Source organism: Triticum urartu, chromosome 2 (genome assembly GCF_003073215.2).
Source record: "Triticum urartu cultivar G1812 chromosome 2, Tu2.1, whole genome shotgun sequence".
In the NCBI taxonomy this organism is placed as follows: Eukaryota; Viridiplantae; Streptophyta; class Magnoliopsida; order Poales; family Poaceae; genus Triticum; species Triticum urartu.
In genome coordinates, this window is record NC_053023.1 from 689392392 (window position 1) to 689404843 (window position 12452).

At 49.0% G+C, this 12452-nt stretch overlaps 1 protein-coding gene across 1 annotated transcript; it reads right to left on the reverse strand.

The window, feature by feature from the left end:
- Positions 1-8054: 8054 nt before the first annotated feature.
- On the reverse strand, positions 8055-10466 carry LOC125534121 (protein IQ-DOMAIN 19). Its single transcript, XM_048697418.1, has 4 exons — positions 9760-10466; positions 9323-9550; positions 8583-9221; positions 8055-8400 (listed from the first exon to the last, which is right to left on the reverse strand). Exons 1-4 carry the CDS (start codon positions 10174-10176, stop codon positions 8380-8382), a joined length of 1305 nt encoding a protein of 434 aa, XP_048553375.1. The 5' UTR covers positions 10177-10466; the 3' UTR covers positions 8055-8379.
- Between the last annotated feature and the right edge of the window lie 1986 nt (positions 10467-12452).

Below are 12452 nucleotides of genomic sequence, written 5' to 3' on the forward strand. Positions count from 1 at the left end.
AGGTTTCAGCATGCACTCCAAGAATCCCTTTCAAAACTTGCCTGGATGTTTGTGAGGTATTCGGGCTGAAATATATTGCACTTTTGTCCCGATTTACGCACTGGCCCGATGCTTCCCCATAGATCCGCAAAATTTGGTTAAGTCGCTCTGCACTGGCTGCATTTGTGTTGATGAAGATTAAACAGTCATCCGCAAACAGTAGATGACTAACCCAGGGCGACTGAAAGCTCACTCTTACACCCCTGTCAATGGCGGCACCATAAAATTTCAGAAGAGATGAAGGGCCTTCTGCGCAAAGGAGAAATAAGAATGGTGAAGCTGGGCAGCCTTGCCGAAGACCTCTTGATGGGGTGAAGTAGGGTAGCAGCTCCCCGTTTACTCGAACCAAGAAGCGCACAGAAGTAACACATTTCATAATCAGTCGAACTAATGTGTTGCTAAAGCCAAGTCTGAGAAGAATAGCCTCCAGGCAGTGCCACTCCACGCGGTCGTATGCTTTCATCATATCGAGCTTAACCGCGCATGCTGTATTCTTCCCTCTCTTCCTTCTTCGCAAAGTGTGAACACTTTCGAAAGCCACCAAAACATTGTTAGTTATTAAGCGTCCCGGAACAAAGGCACTTTGTTCCTCGCTAATAATTTCGTCCATACAGCCCCGCATATGATTCGCAATTGCTTTGGCAGCTATTTTGTATAAGACGGGACATAATGCAATAGGGCGGTACTGGTGGATCATCTGAGGGTGTCTCACCTTTGGGATAAGAGTTATGGAAGTATCGTTTAGTCCCACCGGTAGATCACCTCCATTAAGAAACCCAAGCACCGCTGCTGTGACATCATCTTTCAGAAGTTGCCAATGACGTTGGAAGAAACCCGCAGTGTATCCATCTACCCCAGGGGCTTTAGAAGGAGCCATCTGAAATAAAGCCTCTTGTACCTCTCGTGGTTCATACGGTCTGTCAAGATGCAGGTTCATCTCCGGTGTCACCTTTACAGGGATATAATCCAACAACTCACTCATATCAAATACCCCTTGTGATATATATAGATTTTGATAGAATGATTGTATCTCTGCTTTATCCTCATTCACGTCAGCACAAACCGAACCGTCAGCTCTTCTTAGACTGATGATTTTATTCAAGCGCTGACGTTGTTTGGCTTGTGCTTGGAAGTAGCCAGTGTTGCGATCTCCCTCTTGGAGCCAACTGACACGTGACCGCTGCCGGAGCCATATTTCTTCTAGTTTGAGAGCCTCCCGGAGCTTAGCCGCGGTCCTTTTCTCTTTGTCTGATGGCCCTCGTCCAATGGACTGTCTCCGCTGTTGGGGAACGTAGCAGAATTTTAAAATTTTCTATGCATCACCAAGATCAATCTATGGAGTCATCTAGCAACGAGGAAGAGAGGAGTGCATCTACATACCCTTGTAGATCACGTGCGGAAGCGTTCAAGAGAACGGGGTTGATGGAGTCGTACTCGACGTGATCCAAATCACCGATGACCAAGTGCCGAACGGACAGCACCTCCGCGTTCCGCACACGTACGATTGGGAGACGTCTCCTCCTTCTTGATCCAGCAAGGGGGAAGGAGAGGTTGATGAAGATCCAGCAGCACAACGGCGTGGTGGTGGATACAGCAGGATCCCGGCAGGGCTTCGCCAAGCGCAAGCGGGGAGGAGAGGTGTAACGGAGGGAGAGGGAGGCGCCAAGAGGAAGGGTGTCCGGCTGCCCTCCCTCCCCCCTCTTTATATAGGGGCCTTGGGGGGAGGCCCTAGGAGATGGATCTCCAAGGGGGGCGGCGGCCAAGGGGTGGCTTCCCCCCCAAGCTAAGTGGGGGGCGCCCCCACCCAACCCTAGGCGCAGGGGAGGCCCAAGGGGGGGCGCACCAGCCCACTATGGGCTGGTTCCCCTCCCAACTCAGCCCATGGGGCCCTCCGGGATAGGTGGCCTCACCCGGTGGACCTCCGGGACCCTTCCGGTGGTCCCGGTACAATACCGGCGACCCCCCGAAACCTTCCCGATGGCCGAAACTGGACTTCCTATATATAAATCTTTACCTCTGGACCATTCCAGAACTCCTCATGACGTCCGGGATCTCATCCGGGACTCCGAACAACTTTCGGGTTACTGCATACTAATATCTCTACAACCCTAGCGTCACCGAACCTTAAGTGTGTAGACCCTACGGGTTCGGGAGACATGCAGACATGACCGAGACGCCTCTCCGGTCAATAACCAACAACGGGATCTGGATACCCATGTTGGCTCCCACATGCTCCACGATGATCTCATCGGATGAACCACGATGTCGAGGATTCAATCAATCCGTATACAATTCCCTTTGTCAATCGGTACGTTACTTGCCCGAGACTCGATCGTGGGTATCCCAATACCTCGTTCAATCTCGTTACCAGAAAGTCACTTTACTCGTACCGTAATGCATGATCCCGTGATCAACCACTTGGTCACATTGAGCTCATTATGATGATGCATTACCGAGTGGGCCCAGAGATACCTCTCCGTCATACGGAGTGACAAATCCCAGTCTCGATTCGTGCCAACCCAACAGATACTTTCGGAGATACCTGCAGTGTACCTTTATAGTCACCCAGTTACGTTGTGACGTTTGGCACACCCAAAGCACTCCTACGGTATCCGGGAGTTGCACAATCTCATGGTCTAAGGAAATGATACTTGACATTCGGAAAAGCTACAGCAAACGAACTACACGATCTTTGAGCTATGCTTAGGATTGGGTCTTGTCCATGACATCATTCTCCTAATGATGTGATCCCGTTATCAATGACATCCAATGTCCATAGTCAGGAAACCATGACTATCTTTTGATCAACGAGCTAGTCAACTAGAGGCTCACTAGGGACGTGTTGTGGTATATGTATTCACACATGTATTACGATTTCCGGATAACACAATTATAGCATGAACAATAGACAATTATCATGAACAAAGAAATATAATAATAACCATTTTATTATTGCCTCTAGGGCATATTTCCAACATCCGCAACTTATCTAGCTTTTTCTGTAGCTACCGGACTGATCGTGAAAGACATCCAAATTCTCTCGTTCCCCATGGCTCAAGTGTTCGCTGGAGCGCACCCAGCGATTCAACTATCCCCTGTAGACCAGGAGAACGAGTCTGCTGCAACCGAGTTTCTGTGACCAAATTCTCATAGTCCATATGAGTTTGCCAAACGTTCTCGTAGCGGAACTGTTTCGATCGCCGCCCCCTGGTCATGTGGTTTATCTCTGATCTCTGCGATGACGAACAGTGGTCCGACTCCACCGCACTGACATGCCGTACTCGGATGAACTCATAATGTTGACGAAAAGCCTCGTTTGCAAAAGCATGATCAAGCCTGGCCTTAAAGGTAAACATTGATTATATGCAAGACTTAAAGGTAAGATTATCTTATCAATCATTACACTGTCCCACAAACATCGATTTATAGGATACCACAAAATGTTTTTTCGCATTTTTACTGTATGACTTTTGTTCCGGCAGAACAGATTCCTTAAAGATATTTCATGGTCCCGGTAAAAATGCACAAACCCCCCTAAAAGCACTCCCTAAATTACAATTGGGTCCGTTTTAGCCACTTCCATCGCAAGGATCTTGTCAGGACGGACCGCGGGGGTGGCGCGGCCATGGAGCAGGACGATGACCGCAGGGGCGGGCGCGAGGAACTAGTGGCAGCAGCTAGCGGCGGGGGCGACAACATTTAGCTTGCTTGCTCGCTCGCTACACGGCAGCAACAGCTAGCTAGTGGCAACGACAACACCTAGCTCAACTCGCATTGCTCGCGGCGCTCGCCCGGCCACATCTTACAACTCGAGCAACGGCGGCAGCTCCTTTCGTAGATCTAAAGGAAACGGGCCACGGTTTGGAGGATCCCTCAAAAAAAATTCGGGATGGACGAATAGACGAGATCTATTCGGGCTGCCAAAATGGCTCCGTTCCGTAAACCGACGGTTATTTTGTCAGATATTCAGATTTACGGGATCTAGAGATGCTCTAACCACCCCACCCGTTGTGATCAGTTACATCTTCTTATGTCCTTTTCCTTTTTTTCTTTTTGGAAAAGATTTGTTCATTTTTATTATTCTATTTTTATTTTTCTAAATCTAATTAACTATTTTTTAAATGTCTTTTTTTTTCAAAATTGAAGATTTTTTTTTCAAAATCAATGAAGTTTTTTTCAAAAGCGATAATCCTTTTTACAAAATGATCAACTTCTTTCAAATCGATGATTTTTTTAAAATCAACAATCTATGAACTTTCAACTCCATGAGTTTTATTTCAAAATCTGCTGAACTTTTTTTAAATGTGTTATTTCTTTAATCAAAATCAATGAACTTTTTAAAAATTCGTGAACTTTTTTCAAAATCCTGTGAACTTTCTTAAAATAATTATGAAATTTTTTGTTTTTCAGATTTTTTTTAATCCATGAAGTTTTCAAGAACGTGATTTTTTCTTAATTTTTCTAATTTTTGTGAACTTTTTTATAAATTCAACTGTCAACATGGGTCCAGGTCAACAGTCAACGCGTCCGGTTAACTGGGAAGCGAACGAACCGAGTTAACTAGGGAAAGTAAAAACCCGAGCGAACCAGCAACTTCTTTTTTGAGTGAGCGATCCAGGAACATAACGAACGCTCGACACGTTTGTATTGGGCCAGCCCATGAGCTGGCGGGTGTGAGCGCTACTTCCTTAACTGGAATAAAGGGCGGTAATTAGAAGCTTCCGAGATAAATGGGCTCGAATGAGCTAGCATGGTGGATAAAGATAACATCATGCAAAGATCACTCCTGCCTCACCAGGTTGTGACAAGTGGCGCCAGTGGCGGAGCCAGAACTTTTGTGGAGCCTGGGCAAGTTGAGCCTAAGTGTATAATTTAAAATCAAAAAATCGGGCATTCGGATACACAACATATAACCAAATTTCTGAATCACAAATCCACGTTAATAACAAAGTGAAAACATAAATATAATAGTCATACAAAATGTAATTTTAAAGTAAACTAATATGTAATATATCAATATATGTTCCATATACCAAATAAAGTTTAGACTCAAAAAGAAAAGATAAATAATTAGCCTTGCATAGAGGCAAACTTGCAATGTTGCCAACAAAAGTAAAGCTATCCATACCAGACTAGATATCACCAGATGTGATCTTGCAATTTCTTCCACCACAGTCAAAAGAATCTCTCGTTTGTTCATTTTCGCCAAAAGAAAGACATGCAATCAGCCTTGCGCAGAGGCAAACTCACCAGGTTGCCAAAGTCCTAGAAAGCACTATAAGATAGAAAATGGATTTGTAATTATGTTGTGAGATGTGAATATATTAAATCTTGAATGCTTGCAAGAATAGAGATGGTTAGATGGAACACACCGACAGTGCAATAAAGAAAACCATGGGGCAAATGCCCTTTCCGAGACCTCATAGTAAATGTTTGAATAATATCCTTGTTATCAACTAAGGTGAATAACTCCCGCTCAGTGTAACATATCATCAAGTCATTGAACCATTAATTATTTTCTGTTGGAAATGTTAGACGGTGGTTGTGCCTCAACTTCTATTTTCAGTGCTTGTTCTACTCACCGAAAACCTCCTCATCTCTGAAATTTAATGATAAAATTTGAAGTTAGTTGTCACACAAGTAAATAAGAAAATGAGCTACAATAAGTAACAATAGTCTCTGAAATTTAATGACTTTTCAGATTTAAAGAAATCAACAAACACATTCATATCAAAACTGTTTCTGGAGGCATGTAGTACTACTGTAGTAGTCATTAACACTTTAACTAACATCATAACACAGAGGAGCGTAGAGCTGCTACTATTTTGAGATTCTACATGAGGTCTTGGTTGTGCTTCAATCCCTAGCCTTGACTAGTTATTCAGAGATATTCAGAGATAAATAGACGATGGATCCCTAGCCCCTAGCCCTAATATCGATGGAGGATTCTTAGCCAAGGAACTGTGCAAAGATGAAATCAGGATAGGAAGGAGTAGGCTTGCCTGGGCGCCGGACGTCCGCTCGCTGCCGGTCCTGCGTAGCCCCGTCTCTAGGCTAGCCGCCGCCGCTGCCGCCCAGTCCACGCGCTCGGCGCATGTGAGAAACGAAGAGACAGGAGCGATCGATCCAACCACCGTAGGTACGTGTGTCGTGAACTGTTGGCTGGGCTGCGGACTCTCGTACGATTGTCTGTTGGGCTGTGAACAATTGAGAAACGAAGGCCCAAATTAGTTTTGCCCGGGTAAAGCAAGCTACCGAACAGCTTTAGGCCTTCCTTAATTGATCGAGCGCTGCTGTCGGGGAGCCAGCGAGCCCGGGCAAGTGCCCAGGGTCGCCGGGTGGTGCCTCCGCCACTGAGTGGCGCACTACATGTGCGCCACTTGTCGTAACCGGGGAGTTTTCTCTTTTTTCTAGATCCTTTTATTCAAAAGGTTTTATCTCTTAAACCGTGCGACCACATCTCGAACCATTTTCACCGTTGGATTCCTCACATCGAGATCTTTAAAATTAGATCCATGTTGATAGGCTTTGACGAACTTTAAAAAAACCGGACGAAAAAATCAAACCGGGAGCATGGCCTTTTCCCTTTTCGAAAGAGGCACGGCCATGCCTCTCGCGAAAGCAAAACCGTGCCTCTCACGGAGCCTCTCGCGAAAGCAAAACCATGCCTCTCATGGAAGAAAAAAAAACTAAAAACACGTTTTTTTTCATTTCTGAGAGGCATGGATGTGCCTCTCGCGGAAGTAAAAAAATGTGTTTTTTTTCATGCACAATTTTTTTGTCCAAAAACTAAGGAAGACCGGTGGAAACCAAAAAGTTGAAAAAGAACCCGAAAATAACTGTTTAAAAAGCTGAAAGCGCGTGCGAATTTTTTTTTTAGAGAAAGCGTTCAGAGCGCGACACGTGACGGCTGCTGAGTCTCAGTCCACCGGCAAGTGATCGTTGCAATGCTCCTGAAGAAGCGCTCGTCAACTAATTACTCCCCAACCTCATAGAACGTATTAGGCTATATATATTTGAATAGAGGGAGTATGTTCTTTTAATTAAGGATAACCATTATATTTTAAACCATTAGAAAATGAATTAATTTGAACGTCCTAGAATTTTGAATGTTAGGTTTTTTTGAATGAATTAATTTGAACGTCCTAGAATTTTGAATGTTATGTAGTATAAGTAGTACCCTGTTAGTATGTCAAGTTCACTTATAAACAGTTTAGGAAGGGATAATGCAATGTCTGCGGAGCTAGCAGTCGGGAAGGCGCGGCAGGAGTCGATCAAGTCCACTTGGTCATGGCCATGTTACCAAAGCAATCATCCATTGTTTCTTCGTCTGTTGTGTTCTAGACTTAAACGCCAAACCGAATAATGCATGCATTTCTTATACGTTTTCAAAATATGGTCTGGCTGAAAGCATACAATTCTTCTTCATGTTGAGAATAACTTTTTTGCGGAAAGAATCATATTTATTATAAAAGTTCGTTGAAAGTACAAAGTATCTCAAACACAATAGTCATTACATCAAGATTATAATATCACCGAACGACCACTACTACTGTCAGAACGAGCTGTCGACGCGCCGCTTTCACCACTCTTCTACCAGAGCTGGCTTGACCTTGTCGAAGACAGCTGAAAAGTCTTCATGCACGTGCCCCTAAGGACCAGCGCATTGAAGCTGCAGTCGTCACAATTGAACCCTTGCATAGATCTGAAGCACCCGACACAAAATCTCGGCATATGGCGAGAAACCTTAACTTTACAGTCCCAAGAAGACGATAGGAATCTATGCTGAAACTCCGTCGACTACATCCAAACGGACGAACTCAAGGGGGGTCGAAGGCCGAAAGACAAACTCGAAAAAGAAGCACTACCAGCCACCCGGACGTCGCATCTACCAAGGACTAAAAACTATAACATAAACTACGTATCAAGGTTCCCCTCCTCATCACCGGCCGGCGAAGCGACGGGTAGAGGGTAGGTGAATCTACGGGCTCGCCAGTGAAGTTTGATGTTGGGAATAATTGACGTGGGTCAAAATCAAATAGGTTTTTTATTTTATTAATGTAACACATGCGCATATTTGCTAGTCTTGTAAAAAGCATACAACTCCGGTGTCATACGAATTAGTTTGAGCATTTGACACCGGAGTGATGAGCAGATCACTTTGCTAGTAAAACGCAGCATGAGATCGACTCAGAAGGCATGGAGCGCCCACATTTGACACGCACACAGTGTACATTATCTTTTCTTTTCTTGTCGAAACGGAGTGCACATTATCTTTGAGGTGTTCTGAAGTTGAGTCAAAGGCATGGAGTGCTATATGTTGCTTCAGCTACCAGTAACTCAATACTGGTTCCTGTGCACCTGAAACAGCACGAGAAGCAAGATCAACAAGTTCTCGTCAGTCAGTCAGCGATCAAATGCAGAAATACAAGAAACCAACAAATGTGCGTGCGTGTGTGTGTGTGTGTGTGCGCGCGCGCGTGCGTGCGTGCGTGCGTGCGTGTGTGTGTGTGTGTGTGTGTGATCCAATCATGGTCGCGCACCTCGAATCCGACCATGGAGCGGCTGTAACCGACGGTGGTAGCTGCGGTTAGGACGGAGCTCGTCGACCCGCACTCGCTCTCATGGAGCGACGCGCTGGACCGGTCCAGCTTCACCGACCACGGGTAGTACTGTGCGTACATGGCGGCCGCCGACGATGGCACGCCGACGTGCGACGACGACCGCTGCATCTTGACGCTTCTCGGCAGGGGCGCCGGGCCACCGCGGCGCCGGCTCGGCTGCCGCTCCAGCGGCGACGGCGAGTCGGGCCTCTGCTTCGGCGCGCTCTGGGACCGGGCCTTGGCGCGCGAGGACTGGGTGTTGGCCATGTAGTTGGGGAAGAACTCGGACGCGGACTCGCCCTCGTCGGTGTAACCTGCCGGCACGTACGCGCTGACGCGCGCCGTCGCCGGCTCGAAGTCCTCGAAGTGCCCGCTGTAGGCGCGCGGGCTCGTGATCTCGGTGAACGCCGCCGACGGCGCTGGCGAGCACTGGCCGGGGCCGTAGTACTCGGCTCGCCGGCGCTCTGTCGACCATGGCTCGCTCGCCGCGACCGAGCAGCTGCTCCGCCCCCGCCGCGGCGGCTCCCCCATGTCCATCTCGACGATCTTGGCATGCTCCTCGCCGGACCTGTCCATCTCCTGCATGCAGCAGCCACACACACATTCCCTGATTCAACCATGTCGGCCTGCACGATCTCACTCACGGTACCACTAGCACTAGCGATCGAGTGGGGGCTTACGTAGGAGCGGCGGCGTCTGGGGTGCTGCGGCGACCGGCGGTCGACAGGGGCGGTGGCGTGGTCTTCTTCCTCGAGCATGCGCATGCGCTGCGCGCGCACGCGGGTCTGCGCCATGAGGAGGGCCTGCATGCGGCGGAGCGTGGCTCTGGCCTGCTTCCTCACCAGGTGGCCCCTGATCAGCGCCTGCAGCTTCACCAGACCCCTCAGCGCGCACAGAGCCTTCCTTGCCTGCACCAGCACGTCACATGCTCAGCTCAAATCAGAAAAGAAATGCTTCTGTTTCTGCAGAATTTGTTCAATTGCATCGACATTTGATTCAACGTGCATTGCTAAGTCAGGAGTACAGTACGTATTAACATTGTGTTTTAACTGAGCTAATCACATGAAGATGGATGGACGAACGAACACATTATCAAACTTGTTGATGTCAAGCTCACCAGGTAGCCTCTGAAGGTGGCCTGGATCCTTGCGGCCGCGGCCTCCTGGACAGGGGTGGCATACAGGTTCAGGTCGTCCTCCGCCTCGGGTGCCGTCAGGCGTATCACCGCGCCATCGGCGGCCGCCATGGCCACCGCCATGGCGTGCTTGCTCTGCTCAAGCTCGCGCTCCGACACCGACACCGACACCGACAGACCGCCTGCTTCCAGGGCCAACGGAGACGGCGCGGCGGCGGTCTTGACCGGCGCCGCAGGCCTCCGGAAGCTCCATCGCCTCTTCTCCCTCGGGCTGGCGGCCGCCGGCAGCTCAGCCAAAGGCGTCGAGTCACACTGCGCCTGCCCCCGCTTGCCCCCTCTCCTGCCGCCATCCCTTTTCCCGGCCAAGATGCTCCTCAGCCACCTCCCAGCCTTCCCCATCGCCGGCACCTTCGACGAACCGCCCTCAGCCACAACAGAGCCGATGGACCGAACTATATTATAGCCCCCGGCGACAGAGGCGCCTAGCTAGGCATTGCAAGCGCCATCACCAACCAGCCAACCACCCCGGCCGCGCCGCGCGAGCTTGGAACAGTGGCAGAACGTGTCAGTCAACCGACGGGAGCCGCCGAGCAATGGCATTCGCGCCCGGTCGGCGAGCGCATGTGCGGGCGGGACGGGGGGAACGTGGAGAGCTTCCCTACAAAGGCTGGCTGTCAGTCAGAATCTTTCGCCTTTAAACAAACACAGCGAGTGAGTGCACTGTACTCGGAGAGCTCAGCTCAGATCAGCTAGAGCTGGCCTGCCGGGGTCCATGTCAATCATGGATCGTTGTCTCATGCATCACGATGACGAGGCGCTGGGGCTGCTTGGCTCCCCGTGATGTGAATCTGAAACAGTCGCTCGGGCTTTGAAGTGTAGTTGCAGGCAGCCTCCAGGGTCCATGCATTCCTCGGGTCATGATCCAAAATTTAGGGTGCGTTGGTTGCTCACATTAGGCCTAGCCACATCCGTCCGGAAAGAAAATAGGTTGTTTGGTTGCTTGTCCTGCATCAGAGTCTTGGTCCGCACAAATCTTAAAGCGCTCATCACTCAGGCCCGCCAGGAACGCCTGTATCGATAGTTTTCAGTGAGCTAGGCTTGAGCGATGCAGGGGAGGGGAACGTGGCGCTGACCCCTCCCCCCCCCCCCCCCCCACGGAGATGGAAGGAGCTCGAGCGCGTCTCCAAAAAAGCGGCTGGACGAATTCGTGTCACCGCCCGCCGATTCGGTCACCCTATATAGCCAACGTAACCGTAGCGGCAAAACTCTTGCCATCACTTGGCCCCTCTCGAGCTATTCCTCCGGTACGGATCCACATCGACGACGAGGTAAGCGGCACAACTGCTCCGGCCACCGGTTGCTGGCGGCGGCGATTTGATGACTCCTCTTCTTCGACGTGTTCAGCGCCTCCTCCGTGGCTGCTCCAATGGCGTCTGTGAGTTCATCACCCCCTTCTATCTACTAGTTCTACCTAGATCCGTGAGCATGTGGTAGTGTTAGATCTTTCGATCTATGTGAGTGTGATGTTCTAGTAGCCGGTGGTGATGGATTTGAAGCATGCTAGGAGATGTTTCCATGTTGGCAAGGATTGATAGCTGGTGGTGATGGATGGATTGGTAGTATGCATGATGACTGGTATGCTAGTGTGCAAGTATTTCTGCTAGTTTGTTGAAATCATTGCTATGATTTGAGCTGCTGTGTTGAACTAGATCATCTATTGTGCATGTGGTAGTGCTCGTTCGGTCTATCCATATGCAGTGTTCGTTCATACTGTCCATGTTTAGTGGTAGTTTGTACTGTCCAAGTGTAGTGTGTTGTGGTCTTGATGACGCTTACGCTTGTAGGAAATGAGCACGCAAGAGTTTAGTCAGGTCCTCGTCCTGTCCCATAGCCAGTTCCCTGTGTCCTACATTGAGGACTCCCAGCCTCCCATCAACGAGGTGCCTCCTGGTAGACGTTTTTGAGGTGCCGGCTACGGTTCCTCCATTTGAGTTGGCTCAACCCAATGCTGCAGCTCATGCTGCTGCTCAAAAGGTAGCCGCAAAGGATAAGAAGGACAACATGGGGAATTCCATGAAGTGGCAGCCGTTTATGTCGATGTTCGTGCTTAACAAGATGTGTGAGATCATAGCTAGTGGGGTGAGGACTGACAAGGGCTTCAAGGAGATGCACTTGAGAGTTGTTGCAAAGCAGGTGTTCGAGTTTTGTTGATAGGAGGTCAGCTCAACACTGGTTTACAACCACCCCAGAAAGTGGAGAGCGAGGTGGATCACAGTGTTCAATCCCAGAGACCTGAGCGACGTTCATGGGATGAGGACACCTGCTCGATCATTTTGAAGGCAGAACAATACAAAGGCCACATCGTGGTTAGCTCACAAACCATGCATTCTAACTAACCAACTGTTGAAGACTATGTAATATTTTCATTCTAACTAACCACTCTGTCGTGTTTCTTTCTTAGGCTCACCCCAAGCACACAGAGTTTCTCAACACACCCATCCAGAACTACCACCCGGTGTAGGAGATCTTCTCCTTTGGCCTGGCAACCGGCAAGCATGCCCCGGGCTCCGGTCATCTGCTGGCTCGCCTATGCCCGAGTATCCAAACACCAAGGAGTCATACACCATCAACCTTGATGGTCTTGAGAAGGATGGTGAGCACATTCGATGCTTGGT

Excerpts from the sequence above, each read along its gene's own strand:
- LOC125534121 (XM_048697418.1), bottom strand. The coding sequence starts at position 10,176 with ATGGGGAAGGCTGGGAGGTGGCTGAGGAGCATCTTGGCCGGGAAAAGG. Across the intron at positions 9,222-9,322 it reads CCAGACGCCGCCGCTCCTAC|GAGATGGACAGGTCCGGCGA; the intron begins GTAAGCCCCCAC and ends TGCTGCATGCAG. Across the intron at positions 8,401-8,582 it reads GCTCCATGGTCGGATTCGAG|GTGCACAGGAACCAGTATTG; the intron begins GTGCGCGACCAT and ends GTGCTGTTTCAG.